The sequence below is a fragment of the Chrysemys picta genome, chromosome 7 (assembly GCF_011386835.1).
Source record: "Chrysemys picta bellii isolate R12L10 chromosome 7, ASM1138683v2, whole genome shotgun sequence".
NCBI lineage: Eukaryota > Metazoa > Chordata > Testudines > Emydidae > Chrysemys > Chrysemys picta.
In genome coordinates, this window is record NC_088797.1 from 7,313,206 (window position 1) to 7,333,629 (window position 20,424).

General features: G+C 47.6%; 1 protein-coding gene across 7 annotated transcripts in view; it reads left to right on the plus strand.

The window, feature by feature from the left end:
* The window catches only part of LOC101950129 (monocarboxylate transporter 2-like), a 67,519-nt gene that overhangs the window by 6,581 nt on the left and 40,514 nt on the right, over positions 1-20,424 (plus strand). Inside the window, exons 1-2 of one of the 7 annotated variants that reach the window (XM_024100136.3) lie at positions 9,835-10,151; positions 12,675-12,934. The exons of 1 other annotated variant lie outside the window; for it this stretch is intronic. In XM_024100136.3, the coding sequence (XP_023955904.2) occupies positions 12,718-12,934 (217 nt within the window). In that variant the 5' untranslated portion in view covers positions 9,835-10,151; positions 12,675-12,717. Of the gene's footprint in view, positions 1-9,725; positions 10,152-10,195; positions 10,476-12,674; positions 12,935-15,082; positions 15,126-20,424 lie in introns of those variants that run through there. 5 more of the 7 variants (XM_008179465.4, XM_065550703.1, XM_065550705.1 and 2 more) reach the window with 5 other exon arrangements.

Here is a 20,424-nt window from a genome sequence, read left to right on the forward strand (position 1 = left end):
TCTAGTCCAGGGTTGGGCAAACATTTTGGCCCAAGGGCCAAGTCGGCATTACGAAACTGTATGGAGGGCCGGGTAGGGAAGGCTGTGCCTTCCCAAACAGCCTGGCCCTGGCCCCCTATCTCTATCTGCCCCCTCCCACTTCCCGCCCCCTTACTGCCCCCCTCAGAATGCCCAACCCATCCAACCCCCCCGCTCCTTGTCCCCTGACTGCCCCCTCCCGGGACCTCTGCCCTTAACTGCCCCCCAGACTCCCACCCCATCCAACCCCCCTGCTCCCTATCCCCTGACTGCCCTGACCCCTAACTGCCCCCCGGGGCCACACCCCCTATCCAAGCCCCCTGCTCCCTGTCCCCTGACTGCCCCGACCCCATCCACACCTCCTCCCCCTGCGAGCTCCCCCGGGATTCCCACACCTACCTAACCCCTACTGTTCCCCGTCCCCTGATCGCCCCCCCCAGAACATCTGCCCCATCCAACCAGCCTCTGCTCCCTGTCCCCTGACCAGGGCCAGCTCCAGCGTTTTTGCCGCCCCAAGCAGTGAAAAAAAAGCTCTACCGGTGCCACTTCGTTGTTCAGAGGCAATTCGGTGGCAGGTCCTTCCCTCTGAGAGGGACCGAGGGACCCGCCGCCGAATTGCCACTGAATACGTGCCACCCCTTCCTATTGGCCGCCCCAAGCACCTGCTTGCTGCACTGGTGTCTGGCGCTGGCCCTGCCCCTAACTTTCCCCTGGGGCCTGCTGCCCCTTATCCAATCTCCCCACCCCCCGCCCGCCCATGCTGCTCAGAGCAGCAGGAGTTCGCAGCCCCGCCACCCAGCCGAAGCCAGCTACACTGCCCACGCTGCCCGACAGAAGCAGCGGGCCAGAGTGCTGGCGGCGCGGTGCGCAGCAGCTGCGGAGGAGGTGGGACAGTGGTGGATGGGCTGGGGGCTAGCCTACCCAGCTGGGAGCTCAGGGGCTGGGCAGGACGGTCCCGCAGGCTGGATGTGGCCCGTTGGCTGTAGTTTGCCGACTTCTGATCTAGTCTGACCTTCTGCACGATGCAGGTCACAGGCCCTCTCACACCCACTCCTGTAATAGACCCCTAACCTCTGGCTTAGTTACTGAAGTCCTCAAATCATGATTTAAAGGCTTCATGGTACAGAGAATGTCTATGTCCAGTGGCTTCAGTAAACATGCCCCTTTATATTCGTTGCAAACAACTGACTCCTGTTTCTTCTCTGTCCGGAGGGACACTGCAACACCCACTGACTAACCTTTTATTTATACATCTTTCTGCACAAGCCATGCATTTGGCCATGTATGTACATAATTTTAAATACTGCCAGCTTTTACCCCCAGTCATGATAGAATTAAATACAGAGGCTGAGATTTTCTAAGCTGTGGAGGGGATTTAGCCACACGTCCTCTTTTAAAATGAATAGCTAAGTCCCCTGCACTGCTTTGAAAACCTCAACCATGTTATTTCCCTCTTCTTAGGTAACCATTTCCCAAATGTAAGAGAATAGGGTCCACTCCAGGATTAAAAGGTAAGCAAGGATATTTGCAATGTAGTAGCCAGGGAATAATTCCCAAGTGAACACATTCTGGTTATTAGATTTAAAGGAATCATATCTGGTTTCTCTACATAATTTGGGTTATTAGAAAGACAAGATGGGTGAATTAATATCTTTTATTAGTTAGTGGAGATATTATCTCAACTATGCTGTCTCTAATATCTGGGGATCAACACGGCTACAATAACACTCTATTCAGGTTATCCTGATTGAAATACTTGCTAAATAAAAAAAAATCTCACTGCTATGTCTAGTTTCCGGTTTATAGGAAACCATTCTTTCCAGCAGTGATGGTGTATGTACCCGTCTGCTGTTACCACATAGACCTGGGACTAGAGCTACTTAAGCATTTCCCTGGATAACAAATGAATTATTTCTTGTTGTAGGAATTCCTCTGGCAGTTTGGTCTCTTCTCTGCTATTAATACTGGAGCTTAGCAAACACCAAGTTTCTGTTTTGACCTCTCCTTGACCCCTTGTAAAACATTACTAAATGGAAAGGGACATGATGAGCGGGAGAAGATTGCCATGTCCCTAGCTACTTGCTGAGCGGTTCTCAGTTCGTACCAATACACTAGAACTCTCTTCCAGGGCCGGTTGCTGCCCCTGCCAATCCTGCATGAAGCATGTGAGGACGGAAATGTAGCAGGATCAGTGCAATTGAACTCTGCAGGCTGCCTAGGCAGCAGGGTGCCAGTGGGCATGTCTACATTGAAATTAGACACCCACGGCTGGCCTATGCCAACTCACTTGGGTTCGTGGGGCTCTGCTTGCAGCGCTGTTTAATTACAATGTAGACATTCAGGCTTGGGCTGGGGCCTGGGCTCCAGGACCCTGCGAGCTGGGAGTGTCCCAGACCTCGGGCTGCAGCCCGAACGCAAAGATCTGCACCACAACTTAACAGCCCCTTGCCCTGAGCACCATGAGCCCAAGTCAGCTGGAACAGGCCAGCCGCAGTGTCTAATTGCAGAGTGGACTCTGCACCCCAATTGCCACGCATCCCTGATTTGTGGCAGCTAGTCCCATTCACCTGCAGAAGGAACAAGGGATTTCGAGAGGGGCATATGTGTTGGGGGGATTAGGATTTCCGCCAAAATACCCATTGGGTTGCGAGGAGAGCGTGCTGTCAAGGTTGGTTGCCCCTCTCTGGTCATCTATGCACCCTTAATTCCCATGTAGCTTCAAGCCCATGTTTCTTATTAAGTCGGTCTGCTGGTAGCTATTCCTCCTTGCTGGTAGTGATGCACCTTTGCGCTTTTCCACGCCATGGAATGGACAGAAGGATCTGACCCTAAAGCATTTCCTAATAATGGGCCTATCCACAAACCTACCCCAATGTTATGTCTCAGACATGACCCTCTAAGTGAGAAAGTTTAATAAAATAGCCAGCTGTATATTTCACAATTCCAAAGAGCCCAATCTTTGGATTCCCAAGATCTGTTCTTAGGCTTTTATCATAAAATCCCCACAGTGGGTTTTGGATTGCTTCTGGCACACTTATTTACATAAATTCTCCACACTCTTCCACCTCTGCAGCTCCCCACAGCCCTCTTTCTGAATTGGGACCTAACCATCGCTAGAATTAATTTAGTTAGTGGATGGCAAATGCAGAGTTCAGGGGATGCAATGTCCCATATTGCCGCATAGTTTGCTTTATTGGATAGGTTTCTTTTTCTCACCTATGTCAGCGACTGTGGATGCCATCCCAAATTTGGGATCATTGTCTGTTCCTCGTAGCTCTTGTAAATATCCAGCACGAGGGCTACCTAGGGAGGTGGTGGAATCTCCTTCCTTAGAGGTTTTTAAGGTCAGGCTTGACAAAGCCCTGGCTGGGATGATTTAGTTGGGAATTGGTTAGGGTTACCATATTTCAACACTGAAAAAAGAGGACACTCCATGGGGGCCCCGGCCCCACCCCAACTCCGCCCCTTCCCCGGCCCGGCCCCGCCCTTTCCCCACCCCCATTCCAACCCCTTCCCCAAAGTCCCTGCCCCCTCCTCTGAGCACCCTGCATTCCCCCTCCTCCCTCCCGCTCTGATCTTGGTTGGGGTTGCTAAGTGCTTCCCTGCTCCCCACTTGCCCTGCAGCCCTGTGACCCCTGCAGCCTCTGTGATCCCTGCTCCCCACTCACCCCCCCACCACCCCTGCAGCCTCTGTGCCCCCCGCCTCTGCGCCCGCTGCCCCTGCAACCCCTGCACCCGCCCCACCCTGCCCCTGCAGCCTCTGTGACCCCTGCTCCCCACTCGCCCTGCAACCTCTGCACCCCCCCTTGCCCTGCAGCCTCTGTGACCCCTGCTCCCCACTCACCCTGCAGCCTCTGCACCCCCCCGCCTCTGCAGCCTCTGTGACCCCTGCTCCCCACTCGCCCCCCCACTGCCCCTGCAGCCTCTGTGCCCCCCGCCTGCCCCTGCACCCCCTGCCCCTGCAGCCTCTGCGCCCCCCGCCTGCCTTGCCCCTGCGTCCCCCTACCCCTGCAGCCTCTATGCCCCTACCTGCCCTGCTCCTCCTTGCCCTGCAGCCTCTGTACCTCCCTGTCTGCCCTACTCCCCCGTTCACCCGGCAGCCTCTGCCTGGCGGGGGCTTCGGAGGCTCAGCGGCGACCGGGACGGCGCAGGTCCCTGCAGCCCCGGTACACGCCACACTCCCCGCCGCCTCGCACGTTCCCCTGCCTGTCCCCGCTGGAACAGCTCCTGCGGTGCCAGGGCCGCAGGAAGGGTCCCCCAGTGGCCAGGGGGTCCCCTCCTGCGAGGGAAGCCCGAGCTGCTGGCTGGGCCCAGCCTCCCCGTGCTCCTGCGGGCTCAGCTGGGGCGCGTGGTCTGCCCGGCCTTCGGGAGCAGCAGCGGCCCCTCCGCTGCCTTCTGCAGCTGCGCCCCCCTCCCTGCCCGAGCTCGCTACAATGTAGCCGGGGCGACTGGGCTGCGCTACGGACCCGGCGGATCATGCTGGGGCCGGGCGGACCCTGGCTTATGCCTCGCTATTTCCCTGGACATGTCCAGGCTTTTTGAAAATTCCTCCCGGACGGGGATTTAAGCACCAAAAAGCCGGACATGTCCAGGGAAATCCGGACGTATGGTAACCCTAGAATTGGTCCTGCTTTGAGCAGGGGCTTGGACTAGATGACCTCCTGAGGTCCCTTCCAACCCTGATATTCTATGATTCACCCAGGTTTATACCTATAGTCTCTATTTGCATTGTTTAATTACTGCTCTGCTAAACAGAAACTCAGAAAGTGAGGAGAGTGAACCAGCTGCCCAGGCCCCAAACATATCTCCAGTGATAGTGTCTCTGACATCTGGGAGGACTTCAGGCCACCTGCATCTCACTCACCAAATGTACAAATGCTAAGCAGGTTGATGGAACCTGGGGTCTCCAGCCCAATTTTATCTGAAAATGTGAATCTTCTGGGGAACTGAGCCAGAATTTTGGACTGAGAGAGCTTTGTTTGCTTTCAGATTTCCCTGTGAAATGTCCACCCAGTTCTAGTTAATGGGGAATCTGAGCAATTGTACAGATTACAGAACTTCACCCTGTGAGGTCTAGTATCTAACTGGTGGGATAACACCCGAAACTGAAATTCAACGCATGAGGCGAACACCCAAAATGAGTGGTTGACCCTGATATCTGATAAAGCTGATGACAGTCGAAGTTTTTGCCCCACCAAGAATCTCAGCTTGATTTAGATGGGTGAGGCAGATGTTGTGGTACAACTGCCTCTCATATTCAGAGCATGGCTATAACAAGTGGTGGCTCATTCATTTGCAGTCCTCTTTATTGCTGGCTTCTCACTAGATCACAGCACTGGGAACTGAATAAGTAAGTTTTCATTTAATTAAAACGCCTAACTTGCAACGATTAGTGCTAATAAATCCCTAAGGGCTGGAGGCTCTTGGAAGGCATTTTGTGTTAACTTTGTTTAGTCATGCTCAGTGATGAGGAAATCCAAAGTCCTGGTCAAAAGAGGATATGTACTGATCCCTTGAGCGAAATTAAGAATATTGTAAGAACTCTAAACACACATGACCATTTTCAAATATACCAGGTAATCTCTTTCCCAAAATGAGGTCACACTGAGGACATTGATGGAATTGTTGTATGCGAAAAAGGATCTGGATTCCACTGATGTTAGTTTATGGGGAATTTCACACTATTGGCCAGGTTGAACTACCAAACATTTGCCTTGAACTGAAGTTGATATCTCAGATGTAAGTGATTACTCAGCATAGTCTAATCTATCTTGCCATCTTGCATATTGGCTCTATATAGTAAAACCAATAAAAAAACCTGATTCGTTACGTAAGGATAATAAATGGTTTCTATGGAGATCGGTGGGTAAAGAACTTGGACTGTTCAGGGATTTAAGGTTTATCTATGGTAATTTTCTAATTGTCAGATAACCTTCAACCCTCGTGAGAATTCAGTGGCACATGAAAGCTCTGGCTTAAATACTGGTCTAAGGAAACATTGACTCTATTGATTCACATTAGTTCTTGTACTCTTGTATGGTTGGGTTTTCCCTTTGGACTCTAATGACCATGCTTCCTGTGAAATGCATGGACAGCATTCCTCCCCATAACTTTACTAATGTAACTAAAAGAAAATAAAAGCTTTCTTTGATTGATTAGTGGCATTTTAAAGATATACATACTCAGCCAAAAGAAATCTTTTTAAATGGAATTTTTTACTGCTTTAAACAGCTGTAAATCTGCTTGAATGCCACAAAACAATGCACATTATGTGGATGAATTATAAGATATTAATGCAAGTATAGTGCTACAGTTTCAAAAGTAGTGGTTTTGGGTGCTCAGCGTGAGACACCTAAAGAGTTCAGATTTCCAGAGCATGGGTTCTTAGCCTTTTTTGACAATCAGGCCCCTGTAAATGAGATACCTTTTTAAAATCAAAATCACCAGGTTCTCTTGAAAAGGCAGGTTATAACTGTGATGGATTTGGAGCTGCCCTGTGATCATTTATCGATGTGGTATGTTGGCCTGGTTATCGGGATGTTTACTATATGAAGACATTAGGTTACCTCAATATAAGGCTGTCTGGAAAAACAACCAGTAATGAAAAGATAAAGCCACCCCGCAGCAAACACAAGAGTTGTTAAGGGACAGTGCCTGACCATTGGCTCTGAGGACTCTGGCTTGATTTCCTGCTGAGCCTACAGGGCTGATTTTTGCATGGAAGGGCCAAAGCCCCAGAACACAGAAGAACGAAAGGAGTATAGCAGGGTATGAAAGGAACCTTCTCTCAAATGAGAGGTGCTAGTCATTCGGGGGAACCAGATTAAGATCCCAGTGGGGGTGCCTAAAGAAGTTAGGCCTATCCAGGTTACCATCAGGATGTGGTATATGCACAATCTAGATGCAAGAAATTATGTACGTGAATTTTTTTCATGCTGGAAAAATATTCTCCATAATACTAAATGTTCATAAATACAGCGTACCTATTGCTTTATAAAAACGAGGAGTCCGGTGGCACCTTAAAGACTAACAGATTTATTTGGGCATAAGCTAAAAAACCCTTCATCAGATGCATGGAGTGAAAATATTGCATTATGGCTATGAGAACATGTATGGCAACCAGGCTGTGTGGTTCTTCTGACCCTTAGAAAGGAGACCTGCCCTGTCTGTATCATCTAACAGACCACAATGTTGTGATATGTTAGCATGTCACCGCACAACATGATAGTGCATAACAACATCATCACATTATGTCAAAAAATAATCACAACAGGATGCTATTCCACAAGCCCTGAAGACGATTTTGGGTTCTGTTTACACTGATAAACAGTGTATGGTCTCAGAATTCCTGAGAGTAGAGATTGGCTTGTGTCACCAAGTTCAGATTGATAACTGTATCTGCATGTCTCCAAATCCTGATTAAAATGTCTGGTTTGGAGATGGGTTTTGGTTCAGTGTGTTAAACAAAGAGGGACTAGTTGCAAAACTCAGATCTGGATGTGAACGTCCATAAAGTTTGGAGTGGTTCAGAAACAGCTGCCTTATCCCCAAAGTGGTAAATGGGGCCTTAAGGGCTTTTTATTGATCTCAAAGGGCTTTGAATCAGGCCCTTATATAAACCAGAACCGAGGAGGCAAAGTTGGACTAAATGCAGGTGTAAGAAGGCAACTGTAATTTACTGGCAACTTGTGCTGCTGAAGAATTAAATTGTTAACAATAAGTTTCATAAAGAGAATTTTGATATGTAGGAATTTAAATATAATTATGTATTGCACAGCAAACGGCTAGGCATAAACATGGTGAGATACAACAACATATAAATGATATGCTGTTATATTACACATACATGCATTGGTAATATGAGATTTCTAGATTAAAAGCAATACATATGCAGTTTTATGAGAAGGAAATTAGTGTTAAAGGAGATGTTACCTGCTTAACAGAAAATTTTATTTTTTTACGCAAAAAAGTGTAGCCTGATTTAGGGCTAAGAATAAAACTTAGGGAAACCTAGTTCCCTTGAAACTTAAAGCTTAAGAAGAAAAAGTATAGCCTACTAATAGTAGTAGCCATCGTAGATAGATAGAATAGACAGAGAGAAATAGAGTAGAAATAGAATAAGTAAGAATAGAACTGAAGTCAGTAAGAATGGAGAGAGCTCTATTGAGATGGGTCACCTCTTTTATAGGACAATTGCCAGAAATCCTTCCTCTTAGGCCCAAATTTCATTCCTCACCCACAGAAATGTTAGGGTCACTTACCCCATTGGCGAATATGTATGTTCGTATTGATGACAGGTATGTACGCACATCAGTCTCTTGTGGCGTACTTGTTAAGTCTGTGGGTACAACATTGAACCCCCCCCTATGCCATTCTTCTATCGGTCTAGGTGACGGGCTTAGACCTAGGCATAGGCACTTTATTTGGGTATAGGAAAAACAAGATAAAAGGTCAACTTTGCTTTTCTGGGTAAAAGGGCGCAGGAGAGAGATATGCCAACTTTGCTTTAGCTTAACATGCAGGATATGGCCTGTAGGTCTCTTGCATTACAGCCAAACTTACTTTAATATAAATCTATAAACCTATTACGATAAACTTATAGTTTAAGTATTTGGTTTAAGTGTGTATATCTATCTATATCTATATATCTATCTTTTCTTATAGTTTAAGTATATATATATATATACACACACACACAAGCAAGCAGGTTAGTCCTATGGGCTACACAAGTGAAGAGATACTATTTAACAAAACCTACAAAACGATTTCTATGTTCACCTTATCAGATCTATTTTAACCAAACTGTTAAATGTTAAGATACATTGTTTGTACTTAACGTTAGGCAATTCTCCCTTATGTGGTATTTTTCAAACCTACAAACACTTTTTTGTGCATAGAAAATAATATCCAGGATTTTGTGATAAATATTTTAAACTTTCTATAAATTCTCATAGCTTCCACGGTTTTCAGTTTAATCTCAGATTTCATAATCATTCAGAAATAACATTTATTTGTATGCTTTAAAGATTATGCAGAGCAGAGGGCATAAAAGAATATTAAACAAACAACACAAAAGACCCAAATGCTCTTTGGTTCATGACTGTTTTGCATGTTACAATGTTTATTAGGGCAATTTAGGGTGTGTGAGGTGAGTGGAGATATGGCTTGGGTGTCCTAGAAACTGGGGTGGAGCAAGGCTGCTGGAACAATTTTTATAGTGGGGAGGCCATTAAACCAAATTGTAAACCCTGTATATAATGGAAACCACTTTGAGCCAGGGGGTGCGGCAGCCCCCCTAGTTGCAGCACCTATGGGGTGGGGGGGAAATGGGACTGAACCTTAAAAGAACATGATCAGCCAGGTTTTGGCCCACCGTTTAGGCATTTAGGTTTGCTTTTATACATAAAAGAACTTAAATTGCTATATAGAATATATTAAAAATAAGTGGAAAATAGCTCATATTCAAAGGCCTATTATTTTGTGCTTCAAATCTTTTCTTTGGCAACATTTTCAAAACGTTTGTAGACTTTTTTTAAAAAGTTGTGTGGCCCCCACTCCACTAGTAATATAAATGCCATTACTTTAAAAAAAATGGAATAAACAGCTTTTAGTTTGAATTTGGAAGTGGCCTTGCAGTTTCTGCAGTCGGTACACTGCAGCCTTGGGCTCGGATAGGACCCACACGAGTGCAACTGACCCCGACCCGTCCGCCCCCTTCACAATTCTAATACTGGGGGGGGGGGGGGGGGGCGGTATTTGGTAACCCGGGTAAGGCGATTCCGTGTGAATGGAACTGGGCAGTGCCCCTTCCAGGGAGGGGTCTCGCTTTTCAGAGCAGATCAGTGTTTTATTTTTACAATGCACCAGCCGCCCCCCCCCGCACAAACAGCATCTGCCTGGTTCGCCCTGCAGAGACCTGCGCGGGGGCGCATCCGGCTGCTGGGTGGAAGTTTCAAACGAAGTTTGTTGCCGGTTCTGCAAAGCCCTTTGAAGGCTCGGGGGGTTTCCTTGAGCGTCCCAAGCCAGCCCGCGAAGGGGCGCCGCGTCTTTCCCTTCAGTGCCCGTCCTGCCCGGGAGCAAAGGAGCGGCCAGGGTCACTTTTAGCTCGTGCAACAAACCTGATGCAACAGCTGGTAGGTTACTTTGCACCGCCTCTCCAAAGCCAGCTAACCCCCCCCCCCCCGCCTGCCCCCCTGCGTGGCTGCAAGAGGCGCTCTCTGGCTGGGGGTGCGACTGGCAGCCCCATGCAGAGGCAGGGCGGGCCCGTGGGGGCTGGGGTGGGACTGGGAGGGACTATTAACCCCCCTCCTGCCTGGGCTCGCCCCGGGTCTGGGCCGGGCAGGCTGGAGGAGCGGACCTGCTCCCCGCCCCCCTCGCGCTGGTGGCAGTGAGATTTTCCGCCAACGCTGGCACTTTCCCGCCGCCGCTGCCCGCGCAGTGCCAGGCTCAGCGCGCAGGTGAGTGGCAGCCGGCGCGGGGCCCCGGGCTTCGGCCGTCTCGGGGAAGGGACTTGCGGGGTGTTTCCAGCTGGGGGGGCGCTGGGAGCTTGCTAGGGAGCTGAGCTGGTAGCCGGGGTGCCAGGTGCATGTGCCTGTCTGTGGCCTGCCTGCTCAGTCTGTGTGCCACGTGGCACATGCATGTGTGTCTGCGTGTGCGCTGTGCACCGCCTGTGTGCCACAGGCATGTTCTAGTGTGCACCCCCTACGTGCAGCCTCTGTACCAGGCATGTGCCTGTCTGTGTGCCACATGCATGTGCCAGTGTGCACACCCTACGTGCAGCCTCTGTACCAGGTATGTGCCTGTCTGTGTCTTGCCTGCACAGTCTGTGTGCCACATGCATGTGCACTCTGTGTGCAGCCTGTGTGCTACATGCATGTACCTGCGTGTGTGCGCTGCACCACCTGTGTGCCATATGCATGTGCCAGTGTGTGCACCCTATGTGCAGCCCGTGTGCTGCATGCATCTGCCTACTTGTGTGTGCTAGGTGCAGTAATGTGCTTGTTTCATGTGTATCATGTGTGTGCCACATGCATGTGAGCTTCATGTATTATCATGGTGCCTTATGGATGTTCCTGTGTGTGTACACTCTATGTACAGTGCCGTGTGTGTGAGCCCCGTGTGTTTGCCCCATATCTATGTAGCCTGTGTACCGTCTGTGTTCCATATGCCCGTGTGCTTCATGTATTATTGCTGTGCCTTATGCATATGAGTCCTGTGTATGCCGTAAGCCAGTGAATCTGATGTAATCTGTGTGCCATGTGCCTATGTCATGTATCATCTGCATACTATATGTGCATGTTTCTTGTATTGTTTCTGTGTATCCATGTGCATTCACAATGCCAGCCTGTGTACTGGATGTGTATGTGATTCCCATGTACTCGGGCTGTGTGTATTCCATATGCATGTGCTGTGTGTTCTAGGTGCATGTTCATTCTTTGGATGCAGAGGTATTCTTCGCATATGCAAGTGTATTCTCTGTGGATCCATATTGTGTTCTTCAGGCATGTGCATTGCACATAACAGAGTCTTTGATTAAGAATCCTTTGATCTGATTTTCCCCTGGTGTGTTCTGTGTGTATGCACATGTCTTACATGTAGTCTGTGTGCATGATCGTGCATGTATGTATTGAGTGCATGTTCCCACAGATGGTAGCAGTCACACTGTCTTTTTGCTCCTGGCTGCATTTTCAAGCAGCCACTTTCTGCCTTTTTCCTGCTTATGTGTGTGGTGGTGGTGATAGGGGGGTTCAGGTTTTCCTTGAACACACACAGCGGTAGGAAGGAGATACAGTGATAGAATTCTGTTCTCTCCAAAAGCGTGGAATGTTACACACGGAACAAATTTTTCCTGGATTTGTATCCCAGAGTGAGCCAATTCAAGCCGCTGGAGTTGCAAAGGGGTGTGGAAATGGCCAAAATTTGGGCTGTTATTCTTAAGTAAAGCTAAGATTTTGTCATAGACATTTTTAGTAAAAGTCACGGACAGTTCACAGGCAATAAACAAAAATTCATGGAAGCCCGTGACCTGTCCCTGACTTTTACTAAAAATAACTGACAAAATGGGGAGGGAGGAGGGTCCAGCACTCACCGCTGCTGGGGCTTCAGGGGCTACCCACAGTGGCTGAGAGCACAAGGATTTCTTCCTCCCTCCCCCTGCTCCCGCGCTGCCTGTGGCAGCTCAGAGATGCGGGCTCTCGGCTGGGAGCTCTGGAATCCGCCTGTGGCGACCGGGCAGCTGCCTTGGAAAATGTCACAGAGTCTCTGGAAGTCATGGATTCCATGACTTCTGTAATCTCCGTGACAAAATCTTGGCCTTATTCTTGAGTAATAGCCACCTCAAAAGAATAATTATGGAGATCCCTGGTATCTCATCGTTGGTCGATAAAAGCGAGTAGGGCAGGCAGAGTCACTAGGCCAGGGTGTAAGTAGATTTAGAATTAGCTGTTATCCATTGCACTGAAGCACCATAACCTACCATGCGATTTACCTAGGAACTGTGTTTTTCTAAAATAGTGTTTGAAATTTCTGTTGACTGCTCCAGCAGCTGCAAATTTTCCAAACCCTTACCACTGAGAGATAGTGAGCGAGCGAGAGAGAACTGGGCGTGGAGAACTTGCCCAAGGACTAACTTTGCGTGTGTACACTTTGTTTTTCAGGGCTTCCAGAGGAGTGCTTTCTGGGCTTTAATTTAGCCTGGCCATGTCGCCTCCAGCTAACACACAGCTAGCCTACACCCCTCCTGATGGGGGCTGGGGCTGGGCAGTAGTATTTGGAGCGTTCATTTCCATTGGATTTTCATATGCTTTTCCTAAAGCCATAGCAATCTTCTTCAAAGAAATCCAGGATTTCTTTGGCACATCCTACAGTGAGATTGCATGGGTGTCTTCAATTATGTTGGCCACTACCTATGGTGGAGGTGAGTACATCAGAAATACCCAGTTGTTTTTGTTTTCTTCTAATGAGGGAGTACAGGTACCTACAGATTAAAGAAACTGTAGATTCTGATTGCATTCAACTGATTGCACTCTATTCATGTGTGTATTGGAGTATCATGCATCTTTTAGAAAGCTGTACTTGGATAATGAAATCAAAAATCTTGTGTTGCACAGATCATGTTTAAGATGTTGCTTCGAGTAAAAATTTCAAAATGTGACTTGGGAGCCTAAACGCCAGTATCAAAAGTGATTTAGGGACAGATTTTCAAGGATATTTAGGTGCCTGAAGATGCAGATAAGTGCTTCATGGGGTTTATACGCACTAATATTAGGCACCTAACTCTGATTTCAGTGGAAGTCAGGCACCTAATCTAATTGGGCAGCTTTGAAAATCTTGCTAGGTGTCTTTCTGCATCTTTAGGTGCCTAAGTAACCTTTGAAATTCTGGCCATTGGGTACTTCGGAGCCTGAATCCCATTCACTTTCAAATGGGCTCGGAAGCATAGGCGCCAACTTTCTCCGGTGCCGGTGGATGCCTGCGCGCCCCCGCCACTGGGCCCGCCCCGACTCCACCCTTTCCCCGCCCTTGGCCCTGCCCCCATTCCATCCCCATCCCCAAAGTCCCCACCATAACTCCGCCCCTTCCCTGCCCCTATTGGATCCCTTCCCCCAAATCCCTGCCCCAGCCCTGCCTCTTCCCCCAGCGCGCCACATTCCCCCTCCCTCCCTCCCTCCCTGCCCCGCGAATCAGCTGTTTCGTGGCACACGCGCTGGGAGGGAGGGGGGAGAAGCAGGATGCAGCGGCGCGCTCGCGGAGGAGGAAGCGGAGGTAAGCTGGAGCGGGGGGTGGGGAAGTGGGGCGCTGCCGGTGGGTGCTGAGCACCCACCAATTTTTTTCCGTGGGTGCTCCAGCCCTGGAGCCTATGCTCAAAAGTGATTCAGTCCCTCTTGAAAATAGGCCTTTGCCTTTGAAGTCAGGTAGGTGCTTTTGAAAATGTTACCCTTTTATAAAGCGTTGTGGTATTTATTTTATGTCTTGTTCTAAGACTTTGAAATGTTGCAGTATGTGTAGGAGCTTAGCTATGGTGATTATAGATCTGCTTGACCTTTAGTGATTGTCTTTGTAGAATTTGCAGTTGAGCAACCGTAACTCTGACCGAGCCAAGTGTTTGTTTGAGGGAAATTCCCTGTTTTGTTAAATAAGTAGATATCAGTATGGATAGGTAAGTCACATGGCCACTTATCAACATTAATGTCCATTATCTTCCCATTGTCCCCCCTGGCCTCCATTCAGAGCTCTCATCCTCAACATCCTATTGCCTGTGTGAACAGGTGCAGTATTTGGGGGCTCAGGGCGGCCGAGGCAGGAGAGAGCATGGGTGTAGCATGGTTGTGTGTGTGTGTGTGAGAACATAGGTGGAGTGGGATAGTGAGAGGGGAGTGCGGCTGTGAGGGGATTTGGGATGCGTGGGCAGGGATGGGAAAAAGTGGGGCTATAATGCTAGAAGTGCAGAAGGGCTGAAAGAAATGGGCAAAAACCAAGTATGTCAATGCTGGAAAATATCAAACTGAGTCGAGGGACATGGGATGTGGGACTCAAACCTGGCCCTAAAAAATATTAGCTCCAGGCACCAAGTTCCTGCCATGCCCAGCAGCCTCGGGTGTCTGCAGGTGACTGGTCTGAGTGATCGTACTGCTGTTAGCGGGCGCAGGATGTGTTGGGTTTAGCAGCGTTGCTCAATGCACCCTTGAAACTGCGCTCTTCTGTTCTATGGCAGTGCAGTCTGGCCCGTTTTCTGCTCAGTCTGATGGAACGTGCAGGGTTTTCCTGGCGCGGGTGATGTTTTGGATGTCATCCTTTATCATTACACGGTTGTTCACCTTTGCCCCGATTTGCGGTGTACATGATACCGAGGTCGTTTTCTGCTTGCTACATGCTATGGGAACAACCTGTTTGACCTCATGTTTTGTCTAGCTTCAGAGACCCAGAGCAAATTTTACATCGCTTCTGGCCCTTTATTGGCAGGAACTTGGACTTGACGCACCTGCTGAGTTCCCTCAATAGGAGCCAATGAAAGCCTGGCCCACTTTATTTCCCAAGCGTCAAGGAGACACAGGATGCCTGCTTTGACAGCGTGCTGGAAATGTTTTTCCTTGTTTTGGCCTCGGCAGGTAACTTCTCCCAATCAAGATGGCAGCTGTGAAGCAATTTGGCCTGTACAGCAAGGGCATTAATGTCTTTGGGAGTAGCTTTGCCAAGTGTCTAAGGCCTTGATCTAATGCCCATGGGAAGTCAACAGGAGTAGCTGGCTGAGTACCAGATAACTGGCTATGGTGTTCCGGCAAAGCCGAACAGAGCAATGAATGAAGCAGTCCTCTGAATTGTAGCTTATCGTTTGTTGTGACAGGTTGTAAGTTCTGTAATACAATAGCAATAGCTAGTCACCCTCGTCAGCTCACAAAACAGAGCATATTGGGTAGCTCTTACTTTTTGCTACTTCCATTGTAACAGGCTGTGAACAACCTGGGCAGTCTTTGATTAAACTAATGTAACGGCATGTCAATACTGAATCCTGAATCGGTGTTACAGGAGGTTACTCCCTTTTTTTTTTGCATGCTTTTAAAATAAAATGAATACAGTTTTCCTACCTCGTGGAGTAATGCACTCTGGAAAGGTTAAAGGCATACACATGCTGAATGCTCTGGGGTTTGTATTTGTTGACCTAGTGCTTGATTCAAAAACCCATTGAAATCAATGAGAGTCTTTCAATGGACTCCAGTGGGTCAGTCCCGTAGAGCCCAGCCTTGCAAGGACCTGAGCTCATCCTTCCATGGGCGTGTAGGGCTCTCCTCACCTCAGAGGAGTGCTCAGAAACACACAGGCCCTTTAGCGCCAACCCACAGGAAGGATGTATAATTTTTGAAAGGTCAGTGCTCGGGGTGATGTTCATGTAGTTTGGCAACACAAGCTCTGTCCCACCAACCCCAGGCATAGCTACCCTACCCAACCCCCTTCTCCCTCATCACAGTAGTCTCCCCATACATGAAATGCATGGCTTGGCAGGGACTGGGGAGTGCAGTGAGAGGTTCCTTTGCTCCCCTTGAAGCTCATTATTTGCTGTGCATTTAATCCTTTTGCATTGATATTGATAAATAATCATAGAAATGTACGACTGGAAGAGATGTCGCTAGGTTATCTGGTCCAGTCCCCTGCACTGAGGCAGGACAAGGTATTATCCAGACCATTCCTGACAGGTGTTTGTCTAACCTATTTTTAAAAAACCTTTGGTGATGGAGATTCCACAACTTCCCTAGGTAATTTGTTCCATTGCTTGACTACCCTGACAGTTTGGAAGTTTTTTCTAACGTGTAACCTAAATCGTCCTTGCTGCAATTTAAGCCCATTGCTTCTTGTCCCATTGTCAGTGGATAAGGAGCATAATTTCTCACCCTTCTCTTTATAACAACCTTTTACGTACTTGAAGACTGTTATCAAGTCCCCCCTCAGTCATCTCTTCTCCAGATTAAACAAACCCAATTTTTTCATTCATTCTTTCCTCATGGATCACGTTTTCTAGACCTTTAATCATTTTTATGGTTCTCCTCTGGACTTTGTCCAGTTTGTCCACATCTTTCCCCAGAACTGGACACAATACTCCAGTTATCAGCACAGAGTAGAGCGAAATAATTACTTCTCATATCGTGCTTACAACACTCCTACTAACACATCCCAGAATGATGTTTGCTCATTTTTACAATTGTATTAAATTGTTGACTCATATTTAGTTTGTAACCCTTTATAACCCCCAGATCCTTTTCTGCAGTACTCCTTCCTAGGCAGTCATTTCCAATTTTGTATTTGTGCAATTGATTATTCCTTCTTAAATGTAGTACTTTGCTTTTGTTCTTGTTGAATTTCATTCTATGTATTTTAGACCATTTCTCTACTTTGTCAAGATCATTATGAATTCCAATCCTGTCTCCAAAGCACTTGCAACCCCTCCCAGCTTGGTATCGTCTGTAAACTTTAAAAGTGTACTCTTTATGCCATTATCCAAACCATTTATGAAGATGTTGAATAGAACCGCACCCTGGACAAATCTCTGTTGGACCCCACTTGATATGCCCTTCCAGCTTGACTATCAGACAGTGTAATCATAATCAGGCATCTTAGAGGCTAAAAACAAGCTCTCTAATTCAGAGGTTCTTAACCTATTTACCATTGTGGGACGCATATGTGGCCCACAATGTGTTATGTGGGGTGAGGGCCAAGGAGTGAGATCGTGAGGGCAAATGTGAAGCTGTATGGCAGCATAGTAACTGAAAAATATTTCACGACCATTTTATTAGATTTAACTCATGTTTTAAAATCACACAAATTAAAGTTTGCTACTCAAGCCTTCTATGAAGCACTACATCTACATTCTTCTTGGTTTCTCGTACTTTTGCACAACTCTGTTAACGAACTACTCGAATGCAGTGCGTTCATCTTTGGTGGCTTCTCATGTGTCCGGTACTTCCAGTCCTTCAACTGATATGCTCATTAGTTCATTCACATGATCAGGCAGAAGGCGACTTCTTTCAGAACACAAAATTCTATTCAATGACGAAAAAGAACACGAAACTGTAGCTGTTGTGACTGAGAGTAGCCAGAGATGAGTTCCTATTTCTTTCATCCCGGGAAACACAGCACAAAGATCAGTTCGAGCCACTAGCGATGGTAAAAAACAAGTTGAAGTCAAATCTTCATTCATTCATCATATGACATTCCACTCTATGATCAGATTCTCTGTGTTATCCTGATCACTTGGCAGCCCCATTGCCGATTGTGCCTTACTCCACTCAACTCATAGGTGCTGGAATTAGAGGTGGAACTAGAGGTGCTGTCTTGAAGTGGATTCCATTATATACAGGGTTCAGTTTGGTTCAATGGCTCTCAGCACTCTCACTATAAAAATTGGTCCAGCGCCCCTGACGCAACTGTTGGTGTTTTATAAGACAGGTATCTGTGAAAGCTACATAGGGGTTGAGTAGAATCCAGAAGTTGCTGTTGTAGATTTATAAGAATCAAGTCTGTGTACTTTTTCAGATGGCTTAGCAAACACTTCTTGTCCTCGTCACTTAAGGAGTCAATATAAGGGCCTTCATTAGTCAGCTTCTGGACTGAAGTCTTTGCTTCTTCCAGTATGTTTTCAGTGGATATCTTTCTGATTGATCCAAGTGTAGCTTTTAGTGCTGGAGAAAGATCTATTACTGTTGTAGCAGATGCCTAATGACATTGTTTAATGACCCAAGTGGTTTCAACAGTAGCCTTATAAGAGAGAAAGATGATTGCATTCTCTGAAAGTAGTAGCAATAGTCCACCAGCCTCAATACTTAGATCTGTCCCATCTTGGTAGATACTTTCCAAAGCCAGTAATAATTGTTGCAGTAATTTTAAGAAAACAGCCAAGGATTGTGTATGAGAAAGCCAGCAGGTTTTCCCGGTTTGGATTAATTTGAACTTCAATCTCAGAGAATCTTCTATTTTTTTCCAAGATGTTCAATCTTTTTGGACTCTTCTTGAAAAAAGAATATAACAAAGACCTTACATTTATGACTCTTTAAATGTCTTTTGAAGATTCTGCAGCTCATACTAGTGCTAGTTGAGTAGATCATAGAATCATAGAACTGGAAGGGACCTTGAGAGGTCATCTAGTCCAGTCCCCTGCACTCAAGGCAGGACTAAGTATTATCTAGACAAGGGGCTCTCAACCTTTTTCTTTCTGATGCCCCCTAAACATACTAGAAAAATTCCAGGGGCCAGGGACAGGGGGGAAGCTCGGGGTTTCAGTCCTGCACTGCTCCTGGTTTCAGTGGTGGATGGGGGAGAGCTTGGGGTTTCAACACTGTGCTGCTCTTGGCTGCAGTGGGCGGGGAAGAGAAGAAGCTCCAGGTTTCAGCCCCATGCTTCTTTGGGTGGGGGAGAGGGGGAAAAGAGGCAGGAGGGCTTCGAGTTCCAACTTCGTGCTACTTCCCACTGTAGCGGGGCGGGGGGCGGTGGGAGGAGGGGCAGGGGGAAAGCTCAAGGCATCAGCACCTTGCCGCTCCCTGCTTCAGCCCCGCAGAGGGGGGTGCCGGGGCTCAGGACTTCAGCCCTGCGCCGCTTCCCGCTCGCAATTTAAGCCCATTGCTTCTTGTCCTATCCTCAGAGTTTAACAAGAACACATGAGAAGCCACCAAAGATGAATGCACTGGGTTAACAAGTGACAATGCACTTAATGTTGGCCTCCAGTTTGTAGTGTGTAGTATCTCTTGCTTAAATAGAAAGTGTGATGCGACAGCCGTTTATTCACATAAACTGTCTTGTGTCTCCAGCATTCTTAACAGCCTCATTAAGTACTTCTAAAATTGGCTTGGAAAGTGACTGGCTTATAAGGCTTTGTGCATCTCAATGCAGTCCAGAGGCTTGGTGTTTTGCAGCTTTTTCACATAGTTTGTCAGCACTGGTTTTGCTGATCAGTCTGGCAAACCAGGCTCCTCCAGTTTTACCAGCTGTAGCAGTGGGAAGCTTTCCTTCTTCTTAAGCTTTTTTGCAAGAGGTGCGGCCGTAGCCCTGTTTTCTAACTCCAATAAATGGGAAAAATTTGACTGACAAACATCGAGAATTGCCTTTAGGTTGTGGAGACACTGTTTCTTCAGTGGGTAGCTGTATTTGTGCTTCGGGCTGTTCAAATATAGATTCTCCACTTGAAACTTCAGATGTCATGTTGATATATTCTTGGTTCTTGGAATGTTCTTCATTTTGGTTGGTTTGACCACTAGGGCTATGAAGGGGGAATTCAGGCGGAGTGTACACCACCCCCTAGGGGAAGTGGAGAGAAATCCACGGCTCACTGAATTCAGTGAGAACCTTTCCATCGGCTTTAGTGGGAAGCTGGTCTCCTGCACAAAAATCTTCTGTCAGGTAGCACACATCTGGAACCCGCCGAATGGGACCCTTATCCTCTCTGCCACTGAACAAACTGCTGCTGATATCCCACTACCAGAAGCGCACAGGCTGACTCAGCCGGGTCAGATGACTAACAGCAGACTGCTGATTGGGCATCACCGGGTGCAAAGCTTCCTGTTCCTGTCCCATTCCCTGTCTGAGCAACTAGTCACTAGGCCTGTTGCTGCCTGGACCTCTGAGACCAAGTTCCTCGCCTGGTTTCTGCTCCTTGTTCTTGCTGTCTCGCCCTGTTCTTTGTTCCTCCCACCACACCTTGTCTCTGTTCCTGTCACCACGCCATGAGCCCAGTTGCTGATTCCAGCCTTCACCCTTGGTGTGACCACTATTCTGATGTTGCTCCTGATTCCAACCACTAGGTTAGGCAGCCCACGTTTCAGGCCCTGACATCACCATACATCCAGTGGAAGTGCTACTGTGGGGACCTCCACACTGTGGAGATGGAGGCTAGATTAGGTGGTTGGGGAATGTTAGGTATGTGGT